Source organism: Ursus americanus, chromosome 18 (assembly GCF_024610735.1).
Source record: "Ursus americanus isolate L20-20 chromosome 18, mUrsAme1.1.p, whole genome shotgun sequence".
Lineage (NCBI taxonomy): Eukaryota > Metazoa > Chordata > Mammalia > Carnivora > Ursidae > Ursus > Ursus americanus.
In genome coordinates this window covers 11,884,988-11,904,822 of record NC_142144.1, presented here as the reverse complement: position 1 = coordinate 11,904,822, position 19,835 = coordinate 11,884,988, and the positions used below count along the sequence as shown (strand labels likewise).

Here is a 19,835-nt window from a genome sequence, read left to right as displayed (position 1 = left end):
TCGGCCCTGCAATGACACTGAGGCCACTTTTTCCTGGTCCCCCTTCCTCCCACCCGCTCCCCAGATTATCTGTTCATGCTGTGATGCCAGGTCTCTGCTACTCTACCGATAGCCTGTCCCTTGCTTCAAACCCACTTCTCCCTCTGCCTTCTCTGTTTCACAAACATACTGGCCATGATACTCATCAACCAGTCCGCACCCGCACCATCAGCCCTAACCCAGGGAATAGGGTGTGTCCGGAGGGACCTTGTCGCACCCTGTGAGCTCACCATGAGGGACCTTGTCTGAGTTCTCTCGATGTCTCTAGAACCTGGCACAGAGAATACATGTGTGATATGCTGTTGCTTTGTCTGTCTTCTGATCGTCTTCCAGGTAATGTTTCTGCATAAGGGGTTTGGGAGATTACCAATACTTCCTTCTTCTGGGCCACCAGCCCCGCCCTGGTCATCCAGCTCAGGTATCATCCCAAAGAGCTGGTCACACCCTGGAAGGGGGCTCCATTTCCATACCCCCAGTAGGAGAGGCAAGAGAAGGGAATGGTGGGCATGTAAATAGCCTCAGTCAGCAGGCATGTGGGTCCCTGGGCCCCATCTCCAACCCACTCCTACCTAGATCTGGCCTCTTGCTTTACTTTAGGTAGACCTAGCAGCTGACATTGACCTGAAGAAAAGAGGATAAATCCTTCCCCCATCTCCAGAAAGAGCGCCAAGGAGTTCTTAAAGCCACTAAAGAATATTCCTCTGGATCTTTTTCACATAAAGAGAACAATTTTGAACACCTTAAGCAAAATAAGCATATGCAAATGATTATACTTCCTGCTCCCAGGCTGTTCCCCCAGAAACGCTTATGCTTATCCCAGCGAGGCTGTTGTAGCTGAAGGGGGTTTGCAGTCCCTCTTCAGAAAGTCTTTATGCTGCACAGGGAGACTGCTTCTTACCCACCACATTCCTGAGTTCCGGCCATTTCGAAATCAATCTAGCCCACCCTCCCAGCATCAATATTTTCAACTTTTCAGTTTATTCAAAATAACATGGAGCACGATGACCCACCTCATCCAGAAAAAAATAAATAATTGCGTTTTAAGAAAAGAATTTGAGTCTGCCTCTACACCCTTGCCTCTAATGTAATCTTCACACATTAAAAAGCAAGGCAGCCTTCGTTTCAAAGGTGCAGCAATTGGAGAGATCTCAGTAGTGAAAGAAGTTCCAATCATAAATGGGAAATTGATTACTCCTTCTACGGGCACAAAGGAAATTTCTATAATCCTATATAACCTTTCAGGCAAGGGCTGCCACCGGGAAAATGCAACCAGTACACACACAAAAATAACACAAGACTTTCTCAATGCAGATACGGCTGCTTTAAAATACTTGGGATAGATCAATATTCCAAGAAACTCATAGAGCCAGCAGCTTAGTTCAGATGATCCCCTAACTCACCCTATTCACGTCTCTTTCAGTTTGTTGCTTCCACTCCCTTTACTTTTATGTGTCTCTCCTGTTTTCTCATTTCTGTCACTGGCTCCTACTTTGGTCCCTTGTTTGCTGTCTTCTCTCTCTCCTACTATCGCTTACCGGGCGGGCGCCAGGACTATGCACACAGGTCTTACACTCATTTACGTAACGGCAGCACGGATTATGATCCCAGCCAGGAGACAGGTACAAAGTGCTACAGCAGTAGCTTCTAAGAGGAAGCAATGACTTGAGATCAGGAGTAAAGGAGTGTTGAGGAAACTCAGGGAGGAATCTGGTCAATTACACCAATGGCCCCCATTCGCCCATCCCTGAACCCATGCCCTTGGCCACACGACTTTGCCCTCCATGACTCTGGGTTCAATGACACAGACTTGCTTTGTCAATAGAATATTATGAGGCAAGACACAGGCATGAAAAAGAAGCTCTGATATGGGGCTCGCTCTCTGGTGTTTCTTTCATTGCATCGAGAAGGACATGCCCAGGCAGCCCACTGGCCACAAGAGGAGAATGAAACGCACATGGGGCAGAGCTGCTCCAGTCAAAGTGACCCAGGTAAGCCCAGTGTAGAGCAGAAGCCCCATCTAACCTACAGATGCAAGTGCAGCCCAGCCAAGATCAGCCAGGACCCAGCTGTCCCAAAGACACAGGAGTGAAAATAAATGACACATGTTTTAAGCAACTGAGTTTTGGGGTGATGGGCTACATAGTAATAGCAAGCTGATGAAGCTCCCAGAGTTATTTCTGATATCTGCCTTTTTCTCCAACACAGCATGTCCCAGCCCCTTCAGTGTCCCAAGGATTGATCTACCAAGGCATATTGCTTGCTCTGTTTGCTTTTGGGGACTGATGCCCTTGTCCTGAGCATGAATCTACTGAGGATTCTTTGAGAGCTTTTCCACTGGACTAGGAACGCCTGGAAGTAGGAGTCATGGCTCCCCCTTTCAGATCTCATAACCAAATCCACTTTCTCTTTGCACAGTCAAGTTCATCTCTTGGTTGCTTTGTTTGGAGACTTTGTGCTCATTCCCACATTCAAATTCAAACCACCCCGGCACACTGTCAGCTGCTCTCTTATGGGAAGGGAAACTGAAATCGACAAGGGCTGGAAAAATAAGACGAGCAAAACTAATCAAACAACCCTCTATTTGGCAAGGAGCCAGACACCCCCCTCAAACACACAGACACCATTTCCACCCCTTCCTCTCTCCAAGGACCACAGAACAACTTACATTTGGTGAAACCATGACCAAGACCATCACCACACACATCACAAAACCTGTAACCACAGACCTCAGAAACCACAATGACAAGGTAGGAAGCTACTTAATGACAGGCCAGATTCGGTGCTGGTGGCTTTGCATTCACCATACCATTTAATCCTCATAAAAATACCGTGCAGCACACATTATTATCCCCATTTTATAGATGAGGAAATTGCAGCTCAGGGAGGTAACATGCCCAAGGCTCCAAGCTGCTGTAGAATCAGTATTCGAATGGAGATCTGGCTCTGGGCTGAAATGAGGAATTGCAAAAGCCCTCCCCTCACCCCATTCTTCCTCCAAATCTATTTGCCATGCATCAGAATCACCTGGCCTGTTTATGTAAAATGCATATTCTACCCTCCACCCCCAGACATCCTGCATCAGCAGGTCAGGAGTGAGAGCTGGGACCGCATTTTAAATAAGCACCTTACGTGATTTTGATGCAAGGGGTCTCCAAGGCACATTCACAGAATCCTTGCCCTAAATCCTATAAAACTTGAGGTTGCCGAAAGGGAGAGAGCATCCTTGCCTTTAGAAAGGCTGAGCTTCGTGGGAAGTAACACAAAGGCCGTAGGAAATACACAACTCTGGAAAAGATGGACAGCAAGGTCTACCATGAACCCCAGAGGGCAGAGGATTCCATAATTCTTACCAACGCTCCTTTCAGATAAGTATGAGGTATCTTATTTCTCTCTCCTCTCTTGAATTTACAGAAATTACTAGGAATCAGTGTCTTAGTTAGCTCAGTGCATAACACCAACCACAGAGCAGGCACCCCTCATCTCTTCCCAGCAGCCTTTTTGGGTGGACATCATCACAGCCTGTGCAGAGGTAAGGCTGCCAAGCAGTACTAAGACCCCCACCCCCGACTTCTGAGTTCTGAGTTCTTGTGTGTAAGTCCCGACATTTTTCTTCACTGGCTGGTTGACCTCAGGCAAATTGCTTAACTATAAATGAGGATAATAATATCTCTCTGGGGTTGTTATGAGAATTACCCAAGAAAATACATGTGAAGTGCTCGGAATAGGGGTGCCTGGCTGGCTCAGAGGGTGGGGCACAAGACTCTTGATCTTGGGGTCATGAGTTCGAGCCCCACGTTGGCAGTAGAGATTACTTTTAAAAAGTTAAATTGAATTAAAACTAAAAAATAAGTAAATAAATAATGAAGTGCTTAGAATAATGACCTGGCACCTAGTAAGTCTCAAGATATGTTGGTCACTCGCACCATCACAGGTAGGGGACAAGCAGTCATTGAGGATAAATAGCAGGATTGGGATTTGAACACAAAGCCTGTGCTCTGAACTAGAGAGCTTGGGACTCTTCACTTGGGACTAGTGGGTGTCCCCTACCTTCCTCTTCTCCTCCTGGGCCAGCTTTTCTCTCAGCCTTAACTGACTATAGTGTGAAAGTTAAGTGCATGCATGTTGTATTCATCAAATAATATTTTGTTTGCTCTGTTACTCATTAACAAATTGTGTGCATGTAATATTTTCTGGCCCTTTTTCCTAAAAACAAATTCTCTAAAACGACTAGTACATGGTCACCTCCAGCCCCTAAATCCCAAGTCTGCGGCTGGGTTTACCAACAGCGCCAAAACTATTCTTTCCCTCTCCTCTGCTGCCACCATGTGGCCAAAACCAAGTCAGTACCGGTTTTGACAGAATCTTGCTTTGGCCGGACTGGGAGTTTAAGTTGAATTTGTAATCTGGGTCTCAGAGAGCATAGGTAGTACACCTCTGACCAAAAACATGCAACGTTTCTCGAAAAGCAATATAACAGTTAACCCTCTACCCTAATGTGAATTCCAGCCTACGTCAGCCTTGGGGATTTTCCCCACTGAAGTAGCCAACATGCACTTCCTTCCCCTCGGATCAGAAACCGGAAATGATAGGTAGAATACAGTCCCTGTCCCCAAATACTTCACAGTATTTTGTGTAAACAAATACTTACAATTCAACTGGGGCAACCACACATGCTGAAGCTGGGGTTACCATACAGGAAAGGGAGACAAGGTCATTCAAGCCACCAGGATTTCTACAACCCACACTTATGGAAAACCCTACATTTTTCATTAAACTAAATACAAAAGGAGAACAGCAGATGACTTACTGAGACGTTCCTGTGTTAAGCGAAGTGCTAAGTACTTTACTGGTATTAATTCATGGGACTGTCACGCAAACTACGGTCATCCCACTAGCTAGGTGGGAAAGCAAAGCCATGGCCAGTTTTTGTTGGAGTCAGGCATTGAGCCCTCAAAACTTTTTTTTTTTAACAGATTTACTTATTTATTTATTTTAGAGGGAGAGAAAGTGCATGAGTTGAGGGAGGGGCAGAGGGAGAGGGAGAGAATCTCAAGCCAACTCCCCGCTGGACACAGCCCGACACCAGGCTTGATCTCACAACCCCGAGATCATGACCTGAGCCAAAATCACGAGTTGGACGCTTAACCGACTGAGCCACCCAGGCGCCCCCCTCAAAACTTTTCTTAACCAATGTTGCCATAACCCACAGTAGCACCCACAGTGGTGTGACTGCTTCTTCCTGAAGAGACAGGAAAGACTTATCAGGGTTCCACAAAAAACAGAGATACAGCAAGTGGAGCAAGATGTTAGCGGTAAAATGTTATTGGTAAAACTAAGTGAAGGGTATACGGGTATTCACTGTAGTATTCTTTCAATTTTCCTGTAGTTTTTTTTAAGTTTTCAAAATGCAAAGTGATTTTTAAAAATGCATGAACTCATAAAAGTTGAGAGCCCGACGGGTCTTAAACGAGCATATAATTTACCTCTTATTTTACAAATGGGGAAACTAAGGCCTGGGGAGAGGAAGAGGTTTGTCCGAGGGAACGCAGCTGGCTGCTGAGAGTGCGAGATTTCATGCTCACTGTTTTCCAGATCACTGCCACCCGTGGTGGGTATGGGTTGGCAGTATGGTTCTGGGGGTACAGACCAGACAGACTTTGGGGGGAAGGACTTTGTGGAGTCCTGGCAGGGAGGAGAGGACCCCTGTGGCGGGTCACAGCCACAGCCCGGATGGGCAGAGGTTCTGATGTGAAATGCAGGCAGGACCAGGGGACCCAGGCTCCCCCCAGCTTAACTCCTTTTTCTCTTTAAATTCTCTCCCTAATTTTCTTCCTCCAACCTGTTCTCTCCACTTTTTCTTTTTTCTTAAGATTTATGTATTTACTTTGAGAGAGAGAGAGTGAGCTTGTGGGAGGGGGGGTTGGGGGAAGAGGCAGAGGGAGAGAGAGAGAGAGAATCCTCAAGCAGACTCCACGCTGAGCAGGGAGCTGAACACTGCGCTCGACCCCATGGCCCTGAGATCATGACTTGAGCCGAAATCAAGAGTCAGACACAAACCAAATGAGCCACCCAGGTGCTCCCCCCTTTTGCTTTTTTAAATTTATCTGTTTTATTGTCATTTGATCACCTGCTTTCTCCATGCAAAACTAACATCACACTGTGGAAACAGTATAAATTTTGGAACTACACAGATCAGATTTTACACCCTGCCCTGCCCACAAGCTGGAACAGTCACTTAACAACCTTAAGTCTTGGTTTCTTCATGTCTGAAAAGTTACTATTTATTTCCTACCTTGAAAGGCTGCTGGTATTCAGTGGGCCAGTACGTTCTTTTATTTAATTTTAATTTAATTTTATTTTATTCATTTTATTATGTTCAGTTAGCCAACAACGTTCATTATTAAATGCCTACTGACCCTTAGCAAGAGTCAGGCACAGTAGTGGGCACTGGGATGATAGAAACACTTATTTGAAGGCGGTGTTCTAAATATTTTATGTGAAAGAACTCCTGTTGCTCATCCCCATTTCACAGATGAGGACACTGAGGCACAGAGGGGTTCAGCATCTTGCCCACAAAGCTAGTACATGTATAGCCTATTATTCCTGGAGTGAAGAGTAATCATGCCACACACTGGGAAGAAAACAAAGCCTGTGCCTTCATGGGACTCTTGTTCCAGAGGAAAGTGAAATCTGGAATACTACAGGGATATAGTTTGTGATAAACAAGCAGCAGTTTCTTTCCTTTCCTCAATTCCATGGCTAAAAAGGGAGAATCACATCGAGAGGAGAGAAGAGCTCTGAGCGTTTGGTCTCAACTCCTTCCCTCCCTTACTCAAATAAGTAAGTTTTTTTGTGATCACTGCTGTCACTCACCTGAATCCGCACATCAGCGATTCTCACACCTGAACAAGCCTCAGAGGCACCTGGAGGACTTGTAACAAGGGTGCTGGGCCACTCCCGGAATTCCTGACGCAGTCGATCCGGGGTGAAGCCTGAGAATCTGCATGGCGAACAAGTTTCCCAGTGAAGCTGCTGCCTCCGCTGTGGAACCAGATGTTGAGAACCGCAATCGCAGAAGAGGTGAAGCATATGGCTCGCATGCAGAGGTGAGGAAACTGAGCTTCCAGAAGTCTAGTACTTCACTAGGAGCTACACCACTGAGTGACGGGATTCGAACTTGGATCTTTCTTGACTCCCAAGCCCGTGCTGTTTCTGTTATACCTGAGTAAGAGATTTAATTCTCGAGGATTTCCCCATTCTATGTTCATTTTATTCTAGACTCTCCATCTTTTTTTTTTAATAATTTTTGATTATGTTAGTCACCATACAGTATACCCTTAGTTTTTGATGTAATGTTCCATGATTCATTATTTGCATATAACACCCAGTGTAGAATCTCTGCTCTTGAACGGCAAAGTTAAGGTTCTGCAAGTGCCTGTTTTCATTCATGTCCCAACAGGAACAGAAGATGGTTTCTAAAAACTATTTTGCAGGGCACCTGGGTGGCTCAGTCAGTTGGGCGTCTGGCTCTTGGTTTCGGCTTGGGTTGTGATCTCAGGGTCGTGAGACTGAGCCCTGCATTGGGCTCCATGCTCTGTGCGGAGTCGGCTTGGGATTCTCTCTCTCCCTCCACCCCTCCCCACTGCTCAGGCAGTCTCTCTCTTGCTCTCAACTAGATAAGTAAATCTTAAAAAAAAAACAAAAACTATCTTGTAAATGTTCTTGCCCATCCACCTAAGAATTCCTCTTCCTGAAATCTATACTAAGAGAACAATCCAAAATACATCCCCAAATGCAAAGACGTGAAGTGTTTTAATGAAAAACTGCAATCTCAATACCCAATACTGGGGCGCCTGGGTAGCTCAGTCAGTTAAGCATCCGACTCTTGGTTTTAGCTCAGGTCATGATCTCAGGGTCGTGATTTCGGGCCCACATCAGGCTCTGTGCTGGGCGTGGAGCCTGCTTAAGATTCTCTCTCTCCCTCCCCCCTCCCCCACCACTCATGCATGTGTGCTCTCTCTCAAAAAAAAAAAAATACCCAGTATTAAGGAACTGGTTAAATAGGGGCGCCTGGGTGGCACAGCGGTTAAGCGTCTGCTTTGGCTCAGGGCGTGATCCCGGCGTTACGGGATCGAGCCCCACATCAGGCTCCTCCGCTATGAGCCTGCTTCTTCCTCTCCCACTCCCCCTGCTTGTGTTCCCTCTCTCGCTGGCTGTCTCTATCTCTGTCGAATAAATAAATAAAATCTTAAAAAAAAAAAAAAAAAGGAACTGGTTAAATAAATCATGGTATATCCATATGATGGATTATTATGAAGCCATTAAAAATTATTTATTTAGAATTTTTATAACATGCCAAAGTATTTACGATATAATATTAAATAAAATAGAACACAAAACTAAATCCAATAAGCTCTCAGTGTTATTAAAAATACTGAAAAAAAGACTGAGGGAAATAAACAAGAACACTGACAACAGTTGTCTCTGCTGCTTCCACGCTTTCTACAGAGAGCTTTTTATTTTTTATTTTTTTTTAATAATAATTTTTTATTATGTTACATTAGTCACCATACAGTACATCATTAGTTTTTGATGCAATGTTCCACGATTCATTGTTTGCTTATAACACCCAGTGCTCCATGCAATATGTGCCCTCCTTACTACCCATCACTGGCCTATCCCAATCCCCCACCCCATGTTAATATTTTTCAACTGATAAAGCTGATCTGAATCTATTACTAAGAGGCTAAGGATACAAAGAAAGTATGATGATTATTAAAACATGTTAAAATATATTTCAAAAATAATCCCTACAGAGAGCTTTTTAAAGCAGAAAACCATCCACTTCTTCCCACTGATAAACCACGACAGATATTTTCAAGACCCTTCCACAGTTAGTCCACTCCTGAATAACCAGGAAAAGCAAAACTGAATTTTAAAGTTAAGCTTTTAATTCCAGATTACATTTTCCCTGGCCTTAGAATGTATACCGTTTTAAGTAAAAAACAAGCGAAAAACATACAAATGACAATCATTATTATAAATATGAATACAAATAGAAAAGACTAGAAGGATACCTATAAAAATGATAATGCAGGTAATTTTTGGTTGGCAGAATTATAGGACTTTTAAAATCTCTTTTTAGCTTAACAATTTTTATTGCATTTTCTACAATGGACATCTATTACTTCCATAGTGAAAAGTCTTTGTTTTTCTTTTTAAGAGACAACCATGAAGCAAATTACAGCGCCATCTACACAGTGGAATATCAATGGCCATTTTTAAAATGTTACAGATTATTTAATAATATGAAAAAAAGTTTGATCTATATTAGCTGACCATACTATAAAACAGTATGTTCAGAATGATCCCATTGTTTTGTTTAAACACAAGCAAAATGCCTACGTATACAAAGAAAATACAATGGAAGGAAATATGCCAAAACATTAATAGTGTTTTACCCTAGACGATAGGATTAGATATTATTCTAACTTTCTTATTTTCATTCTGTATTTTGTTGGCAAATGTTCCCCTATTAAATATTACTTTCCCAATATGCAAAAAAAAAAAAAAAGCCTTTTAAAAAGCTATAGTAAAGCAAAAAGTTACATCGTTAAATAAGAGAAGGACGGGCAAAGAAATGAGGAGTATCTTATTGAAAGGTCCTCCTTTAAAAAGGCTTCCCAGCTCCAAGCCAGCTCTGATTTCTAAATCAAGCTGGCCTTCCAGCATCAAGAGGACAGTCAGCATCAATCTTTCTTCCTATTCAAGACTTAATAATGCTTGAGCGGGACACGGGCCCCAACAGCAGAGATCACCCCTCTTGACAGGGCAAACATACATTGTCTGGAACCTTTAAACAAGACCCTGGTAGAGAACAGCGTCTAAGGTAAAAACATAACTGCCTTCCAGGACTATGGATCTGATTACAAGTAAATATAATTTATGATCATTGATGAAGGAGACACACTATTTATGTTGCAAAGAACACGCTGACTACAGAATTATACTCCCAGGCCTGGCAGAGACCCCTGAGATCATCTGAAGACAATTTCCAGGACACTGTCTTTAGGATGTTATATAAATATTGACGAGAAACAATAACAGAGATGTCATGCTAGAGAATCTTAGTAAACAGTTCAAAAGCCTCGTTTCCTGTTTATACAATTTTAAGTCATTTTACTGCTAGCCACAAGGTGATTCTGCATTCCAATTTAATCTAACAATTTCTTGACTTTACATATAATAAAAGGGACTACAAAGAACAGCTGAAAAGCCACACAGCACAGGAAGGAACAAAAATAAATACACAGACATGTGTCTTCCAGCCCAAACAATGAGAAATCTATGCAATTAGACCAGCAGTTCAATCTATTTCCAAATCGCTATCCTCACTGTGACAGGTGGCAGAGTTACGCACAGACGTCAGCACCAAGACTTCCTTTTCAGGGAGCAATCCAAATTCCTGTAGAAAAGCTTCAAGGTCCACAGCAAAGAAATCTTCGCCCAGCTGGTCAGTGACGCGAACAAAATTGCCAATCAATTCCCCCCCCTTGTAGATCAGCAGGGCAGGAAGGGCATTCCCGGTGAAGCGACTGCTGGCCCCAATAACCGAGCTCTTCACGCGGCAGAATTTGACAGCTGGGTACTCGGCAGCCAGGCAAATCATGCAGCCATTCATGGCTTCGGTCCCCGGAATGCCATCCTCATAAATATGGACCATGATGAGGGTGCTTTTCTGTTCTTTATCGATCATGTCTAAAAACCCTTCTCCGCTGGGGATCTCAAAAACCTGCTTGAACTGGGGCCCTTTGTGAAGCTGCTGCCGCATCTCTTCTATTCTCTGCTTCCGGTACTGCTGCAGAAACTCTTCGTCATCCTGGTCCTCATTCCTCATGGCAAACTCCTTCAGAGTCATCTGCGGGACGACCAGCACGTGAGCAGATGCAAGGCAAACCCGACTCCGCGATGGTAGTTAGTATGCACCCCGTGCTCACGGGATGTGAGGTACCCTGCTAAGTGCTCTGTATGCAGGAAAGCCCAAGAAATCTCACGATAACCCCATCGGGAGGGAACTGTTATTGTCACCATCTTACAAATGGGATTCGAGGGCTTGAGATGATGGGCGCCAGTTCACGGAGGTACGAGCCCAGGATTCAAACTGGATTTTTTTTAAAAAAACCCAATCTTTTAACTACTGCGTTAGGATGCCTCTCCATCCAAAAAGGCAGTTCATATGACCTCACGAGATTGTTTCTTTTGGCCAGTCTTGACAATGGATTGATTATTTTATCCACTGTGTCATTTTTGGTAAAAAGACAACAGGATATTAAGGAATTTTAGAAAGAACACTCGCAGTTCTTGCTCTGCACCCGCCCCACACACAGTCCCATACACTCTCGAAAACTGTACTTTGCTTTTTATTACCAGTCACATGCTGAAATCATTTTTGCTTTTTTAACAGCAGCTGTGGGTGTACCAATTAAGCCATAACCTGCTTTTGCCACTTGGCATCATTACATCATAAATATTTCCTTACATTTTTAAATATTCTTTTTTTAGTATTACACATAATGTGCCATATTTTGCTTAAGTACCCTGTTTCTGGCATTGAGCCAGTTTCCAGCTCTGTTCCACAGCATATAACCCAGCAGGACAGGGACAGCTTCTGTCAACTGCCCCATGGGGTCATGTGATATGTTGCTTCATCTGCTCTGATCTCAGTATAAGGAAGCCCTGTGAGCAGCGGGCACACGGCTCTGCAGCCAGCTTATGTTACGAAAGTACCTTCCTTCTGGTTTGGTGCGGCAAGACATCCTCGCGCCTGCACAAAGCCCAGCTCTGCCTAGTATGGCACAGATTAGAGGGTGGCCAGGGGACAACAGTAGATCAGAATGGACATTTCTGCATCACGGCCAGCATCGTCTTTCCCCCCAGCTCCCAACTCTCCGGTCTATCGCGGCCTGCCAGAGTGGCTCTTTCCGAGCCGTGATGGCCAGAAAGTCTCATGCCCCGATATCCTCCTCCTGCTCCAGGCAAATGACTTCCCACTCAATCCTTTTATGTGCTTCCTGATCCTGGCTGGTATTTCCAGCCAAGAGCTGCTTTGGGCCATAGCCAAATGATCTCAGGCACTCCTAGACATTCGTCCATGTCCAGAGGGCGGGTGGGGGGAATAGACAGTCCTTTTGATATGGGGGAAATAAGAGAGTCAGGGACCTAGTCCCAAATATCTTCCAGAGTGTCCACTTGCTTCTACTGTGTTGCCTTGTTCCGCTAAATTCTCATGAACAGGCTTCAGGTGAAACAGAGCAGCATCACCGAAAGAGCAAAAAATTCTGGGCGAGAATCCTACGTCCTGTAACATTTACCGTTTGCATGCCCTGAGCCAAGGCCCCTCTCATCTCGAGGCATTGCTTTCATCGTTGGTAAAACAGGGGTAATGCCACCAACCGCAGAGGGTTATTCCTGGCCCAAGGCAAGGCCTCAGTGAAGGACAGAAAACTCCCATTTACTGAGCACTCTCAATGGGCCAACCCGAAGAGCGCTGCGAAGGAGATGCTGACCTCAGCTAACCCGTGACAAAGCGGACTCAGAATGGAAGACACAGCCCCACGGGGCGCCAGCGGCAGCGCGGCGAAAGCCCGGGGGCTGCTAATTACCTTCCCGCTGATCTTCTCCTGGAGGTCCTTCTGCTTGTGCTGCCTCTCCTCCTCATCCAGATGGGACCTGCAGGTCATCGACAGCTTCCTGACCAGCCTCTCCATCTCCCGGCACTGCTCCTCCCTCTGCTCTGTCTCCAACTGTTTGAAGCGGCGCCAGTCATTTAACACCCCCTTTGGACCTGAGGGGGGTGAATGTAGAGGTGACCAAGAAGAGCGGGCAGAGGATCACGGGCCAGCTCACATCCGCCTGGAGCCTGCTCCGTTGGCTGCACGGCGACACGCACACAGGGCAGCGTGGCCCCCACACGGTGACGTCCACTGCCGCGTGGCTTCCATAATTAAATGGATGAGCTAAGGCCCAACTTCAGGAGGTGCACTAAATAAACTGTGATTCATCTACTCAAAGGAAAATAAGGCAACTCGTAGAAAGAATGGGGTAACTCTATGTTTCTTGCCGTGAAAGATGTTCAAATATGTTAGGTCAAAATGCAGAACAATATCACGGTATGATCGTCCAGTTTTTAGAAAAGGAATTGTATGCGTATGTATAAGTATGTACAGATATTTGCTCATGCAACTGTGCCTTTGTATGTTCATAGAAAAAGGACTAGAAGGATATGTCAACGGTTAACAGAGGCTATCCCTAGGTAGGGGGATCCAAGGGGTCTAGTGAGACAGAACACTACTTTTTTCTTCCTACATTCATGCATTCTGTATTATCTGGATTTTTATAGCAAGATTGTGGCGGGTTGTTCTGTTATTCAAGTTACCACCCTGCCATGTGATTTGTAGGACATCCTGTGGGGTGAGTATATGCCTTCCCTGCTCACTGATGTTGGGGTTGGCCATGTGACTTGCTTTGGCCAATGGATTCTGAGCAAAAGATTTATGAGCCATTACATGTTTCCAACAGTCCTCTCTTGCTTGCTAGACGTGGTCATGAAAAGGCACGTCCCGATCAGGGGTTGCTCATCCAACCCTGTCGCTGGAATGACAGGATATATGAAGCAGAGACAGGGCTGCTGCTGACCCACACAACCAGCTTATAACACATTCGAGAAATACACCTTCACTCTCACAAGCCACTGAGGTTTGGAGCTCATCTGTTACTGCAGGAAAAAATATATACAAATCTATACGAAGAAAACTTTAAAATTATTCTACCAAGAAACACAAAGAAAGACCTGATCAAATGGAAAAGCGATACCATATTCCTGACCAGGAAGACCCAATATCACAAGGTTGTCAATTATCCTTAAGCTAATCTATATATTTAATGCACTCTCTGCATGCTCCTAAATTTGTTTTGGACAAATAAGAAAGCAAAAGTTAAGGGGCACCTGGCTGGCTCAGTCAGTAGAGCATGTGACTCCTGACCTTGGGGCTGGGGTTCAAGCCCCGTGCTGGGTATAGATCTTACTTTAAAAAAAAGAAAGAAAGAAAAAAGTTTGGAAAATGATGACATAGAAGAGTATTGAGGGAGAACCAGCCCAACCAGATACTGAAACCTATAACACAGTAATTAAAACAGTGTGATACGGCACAGTAAGAGACAAATCAGGGGCGCCTGGGTGGCACAGCGGTTAAGCGTCTGCCTTCGGCTCAGGGCGTGATCCCGGCGTTCTAGGATCGAGCCCCGCATCGGGCTCCTCCAGTGGGAGCATGCTTCTCCCTCTCCCACTCCCCCTGCTTGTGTTCCCTCTCTCACTGGCTGTCTCTCTCTCTCTGTCAATAAATAAATAAAATCTAAAAAAAAAAAAAAAAAGCAGATTCCTGGGCCCACTTGGATCTACTTGCCTCTCTGAGAGAGAGGCCCAGGTATTTGCTTTAAAAAAAAAAAAGACAAATCAGTGCAAGAGACTACAAAGAGCAGCTAAAGACACAAATATAGACAGGAATTCAGTACATGATAAAACCGACATTTCAAAGCAACAGAAAAAAGACAGTTTATTCACTAAATGGTGTTGAAACCACTGGGTAACACGATGAAGACATACCACATACCTTTGCACCAAAATGAATTCCAGATGAATCAATATTTACGTGTAAATAAAGAAAGAAAGGTAGGAAGAAAAGAAAGGAAGAAATCATGAACATACTAAGAAAAAGCATGGGAGAATCTTTTTGTAATCCTGGCGTGAAGACCTTTTCAGTAAGAAACAAAAGTAAGAAAGTTATAAAATAATGTTTGTAGGCATCATAAAAATAAAAGTTTTCTGCTAGGAAAAGAACATCAAGTCAAAAGACAATAAATTGACAGAAATAATTATAACTCATACCACAGATGAGTTTCCCTATGATATAGCTCCCTAAAAAGACCAACCACCAAATTTTAAAAATGAGGAAAGGCTATGAAAATATCTCTTAAAGAGGCTCAAGATCCCCCTGAAAAGACAGAAAATAAAACTGTAACGAGTTACCATTTGTCATCCATCGGGAGGCAGAGATCACAGCTTCTGCTAACACAGTAGGAGGGCAAGTGTACGGGGAAAACCATACTGCTGGTTACATATAAAAGCGCCGCTTCAACTGCCACCATTTGGAAATATTAAAATGTCAAAGTATAAATATGCCATTTCTAGGAGTCTATAATGCCACACAGTACACTACCATACACTATATGCATAGCTATGACTTACATGATATCAAACAACTATTAATTTGAGAAGCCGTATTCAAAAGCAAGGCAGTCTGTGTTCACTGTGTGTGTGTTCATAGTCTATGTATGCTGTGCACGCACGTTTGCATTGTGCACTGAAACGGCTAGAAGTGTGCACAGGGAAATGATGACACGAGGCTCTCTGTGGAAGTGAGACTTCTAGCTGAGAGATATTTCATGCACATTTGTTAAACCTGATCCCAGAGCTCAGGGATTGGCAGTACCTGTGTTAACGGAGATGCCTTCGCCTGCCAAATCAGCATCTGCAGGCATCGACCTGCCAGCCGGCGCACCCCTGCTTCCGCCTTTGTCCTCTCGGTCGCTGTCCTCGTCCTCACTGCTGCTGTAATAGTACTGAGGCTTCTCCCCCAGCAACTTGTCATCCAGGGTCGTCATGGTGCCTGAGGGACACAACATATCAGGCCCTTTGTGGGTCTGAACCAGACAGACACAGACTAGGGGCTCACTCACGTGGAGATCCTACTATTTACGAGACCCGAAAAGCGATCTTTTTCATCAGCAGGATCTCAACAAATCCATACTCTCACCCTGGGGGACAGGGTCATTCACACTCTTTTTGTAGAGGGTACAAATGAAGCTCTGATAAGGGAAGTTTCTTTGCCAAGCTTTATAGCAAGTGGTGGAGCTGGGATCAGACCCCAGGGTGCTTGACTCCAAGAGACTGGCGGTGTGAGGCCCTGTCTTCCGTATACCACACCCTGTACCCGCATGCTGGCTTGGAGGAATCTACTTACTGACTGGAGGTTTTACCTACACATACTTTTAGGTTTTCCTATCAACTGTGACTGCTGGGTAATTGAAAACTGGGTAAGAATCCTCAGGAAAAACTCCAAAAAGCAGCATCAAGAGTATGATGCTGAGTCACTAAGTCAATCACTCATCTGTCCCTTGCCTTCGACTTCCCCAAAAAGCACACTGACCCTGTGGATGGATGGGCTCTGAAAACCCTACCAACTTTGGTTAAAAGAAGGGCCCGTGACAAGAGCTTACTAATTCCCAAGAGTTTAAAGGGCAATGATTAGAGCCAAGACTCTGCATCAGAAGAAGCCAAGGGCACTTGGGGCAAAAGGTACAGTTTAGCTCCTCAGAGGCTAGCTTGCCCTTCCAGCAGGAAGGGTGACAACTCTAGTCCCTCCTCTAAGCATTGCAATACTACGCTTCCTTCATTAAACACACCACCGGGCCTGTGAAACTCCGTTACAACGTGGCTCTCCCACGGGGCAAGGGGTTCCTGAAAGCAGGGACCTCCAAGGTCCAGCACAAGGCCTCGGCACCATTCACTAAGCACATACGGAGACAGCCCACATCGGTGCGGGAATGTGAGACCCTAGTAGTCAGACAGGGAAGATGCACAAAAGGCAGGGCTGATCAAGAGAAACGTGCAGATACGGGCGGGGGGGGGGGGGGAGTCGCGGGGGACCAGATCCAAACTTAAAGAGGCACGGAGTAGCCCTGGCGGTGCAGGGCGGGCAGAGAGACTGGGCAGGGGTGTGCCCGGTGAGGGCGGGGCCTCTGAAGAGGATGCGGCTAGGGCGGGGCCAGTGGAGAGTCTCCTGGAGAAGGCGGGGCCGGCGGAGAGGGCGGGGCCTCTGAGGGGAGGAGTCGGGGTCTGGGAAAAGCGGAAGGGCTAGTGGAGGAGGCGGGGTCGCGGAGGGGCGGTGAGGGCGGGGCCAGCGGAAGGGCGGCGAAGGGGCGCGAGAAAGCTTAGGGAAAACCTGATGGGAGGTGGGGCCAGAGGAGGAGGCGGGACAGGGAAATCGCGGCGGCCGTGGGGGTCGAGGGGGCGCGCAGACATCACCTCCCGCCGGTATTTCATGCCCGCCGCTTCTTCCCGACTGACCTCAGTGTAGTTACCCCGCCTAGCTCAGTCCGATCCTTTCAGGCTGGCAGCTCCGGGCACTTCGGAAGGAAGGGAGCGCTCGGTTGCAGGAAGAGAAGTGGGTCGGCGCCTTGAGCACTAAGAGAAAAGCCGCCGGAGTCCCGACTACGCGGACCAATGAGGCGGCCTTCCAGCTGTCGGGCAGACGCACGCTGCCCAATTAGGAAAAGCCTCCTCCGGTGGCTGAGGAAAGTGCTACGGGTCCTTCTTTGGGACGAAACACTTCGACCGCGGTAGTACGCTTCAGTCGACTTTGTTTTAATTTAAACGAAAAATTACCCTGTACGTGCCTAGCTTTTAATACTAAGAAAAATTTGTTTAGTTATCTTTGAAGTTTCTGACGCCATTCCACTTGTGTTTCTTATTGGTTTTAATCACATCGCGGCTCTTAAGGCAGACTCAGAGACATTAAGTATTTTGCCCCAAAACACACAGACTTGCATTAAAATAAACAAACAAAAATCCAGGTCCCTGACGACGCTGTGTGAATTTCTGAATTGGGTCCTGGCAGAAAAAGGACATGAACGGGACAACTGATGAAATAAGGTCTATTAACAATAATAGTGTATCAGCAGTTTTGGTAATTGGACTATGGTTATGTAAGACATTAACCTTTGACTATTCTGGGTGAAGAATATAGAACTCCATGTTACTTTTGCAGCTTTTTTTTAAACCTAAAATGATTTCAAATCGAGTTCTTACTAAGGTGTCCAATACACAACCATGAAGTAATTCATAGAAAGCTTTGTGCAAATTGAATCATTCAAAATAACCTAAAACAATACACTCTAGGACTCCTCATTTGAGGGAGAGATCCTCACCTTGTGGTTGTACAACCACCTGAAAATGTCTGCAAATTGATATGTGGGTCCATTTTCCTAAGAAGCTGTTGGTTCAGGCTATCAAGAGTGAGAACTCCCCTCCCCAAATTTAAGAACAATTCATCCTATGGAGATCCTATGGTGACTCTTTGTATTTTTGCTTGCAGAGTGAATAATCTTACCTTAATCAGATTTGTGTGTCGAGCAGCCAGCCAACTGGAGGATGCTTGTGACCTGCCTTAACTGACAAGCCAGCAAGCAGCAGCAGAGTCTCTGCATGGTAAATTCCTCATAAATACCTGTTAAATGAATGCTAGATGAATGCTTTGCTTTTAATTCTGTTTTTCTGGCATCTCCCTGAAGCAGGGATCTTCTTCATCCCTGGTGGTGCTTTGTTCTTCAAAATTCACTTTGGGGGCGCCTGGGTGGCTCATTCAGTTAAACGTTTACCTTTGGCTCAGGTCATGATCCCAGCGTCCTGGGATCCATCCCCTCGTCTGTCGGGCTCCCTGCTAAGCCCGCGTCCCTTCTCCCTCTGCAGCTCCCCCTGCTTGTGCTCTCTTGCTCTCTCTCTCTCTCAAAAAAAATAAATAAAATCTTTAATTTAAAAAAATTCACTTTAAATTGAAGGCTGTAATCCTCAGTGCTACTCAAAGACCCTTGTTTCCCTGGGCAGGTTACCTTCCCATTCACTAAGAGGAGCAATTCCATCTCTTTTCTCAAATACTCAACGCTCTCCCCTCTCCTGGCTCAGTTTATGACCTTGGTTCTTATTTCGCCTGTAAAACAGAAGCAGTTAGGAGCTAAAGACTCCTCAAAACAAACAAAACAAAACAAGCAGAAGCAATCCAGAGAAACTTGCCCTTGCGTCCACCCTCCAAACGTGCCAGTAACCTCCTGCATCTGTACCTGTTAAATGAATCACTGATGTAGTGGACCAGGCTCTTCCAGCCTGGCAAGGGGACTCTTCCTGCAATTCCCTCCTCTCTGTCTCCCCTGCATAGTCAAGCTTGCTTTCTACAGCCTGCTAATATGCTTTCCTGATTCTCATCTCCAAAAGGAAAAATTCTCTCAGATAACCATTTACCACCGTTCAGATTGTTCAAAATCAGAAAGTTGGATAACAACAAGACTGTGGGGAATGCATTGCTGGTGAGGTGTAAATTGATACAACTCTTACAGATGAGAAATATTAGTCAATAATGCAAAAATATATACCTTTACTCTTAATCACAGGAAACACACTGAGGGTTGCTGGAGGGGACAGGGTAACTGGGTGACGGGCATTAAGGAGGGCATGGGATGTAACGAGCACTGGGTGTTATATAAGACTGATGAATCACTGACCTCTACCTCTGAAATTAATAATACACTATATGTGAATTAAAAAAGAAGAGGTTAGGAAACAGTGAATGACTGGCTAAAGTTCTCAGAAGAATCTGGCTCAATATATTCAATAGTTTAAAAAATAAATACCTTGTTCGATATTTTAGAAATCTAAATGATTTTTGCTGTATTTGCTGTTTGAACGTTAGAGTGTATCAATAAAGTACAAAAAATACTTTAAAAATGTAATATATAGGGCGCCTGGGTAGCGCAGTCGTTAAAGCGTCTGCCTTCGGCTCAGGGCGTGATCCCGGCTTACCGGGATCGAGTCCCACATCGGGCTCCTCCGCTATGAGCCTGCTTCTTCCTCTCCCACTCCCCCTGCTGTGTTCCCTCTCTCGATGGCTGTCTCTCTGTCACATAAA

General features: G+C 45.2%; 1 protein-coding gene and 1 long non-coding RNA gene across 2 annotated transcripts; one reads left to right on the top strand and one right to left on the bottom strand.

Annotated features, from left to right (window-relative positions):
• Positions 1-8,517: 8,517 nt before the first annotated feature.
• Positions 8,518-17,376, bottom strand: PDCL (phosducin like). Its single transcript, XM_045791006.2, has 4 exons — positions 17,225-17,376; positions 15,588-15,764; positions 12,702-12,883; positions 8,518-10,957 (listed from the first exon to the last, which is right to left on the bottom strand). The coding sequence occupies exons 2-4, from the start codon at positions 15,757-15,759 to the stop codon at positions 10,406-10,408; spliced, it is 906 nt and encodes a 301-aa protein (XP_045646962.1). The 5' UTR covers positions 15,760-15,764; positions 17,225-17,376; the 3' UTR covers positions 8,518-10,405.
• Positions 17,377-17,390: 14 nt separating this feature from the next.
• Positions 17,391-18,364, top strand: LOC123787996 (uncharacterized). Its single transcript, XR_015727315.1, has 2 exons — positions 17,391-17,545; positions 18,252-18,364. It is a non-coding gene; the product is annotated as an uncharacterized LOC123787996 (long non-coding RNA).
• Positions 18,365-19,835: the final 1,471 nt, after the last annotated feature.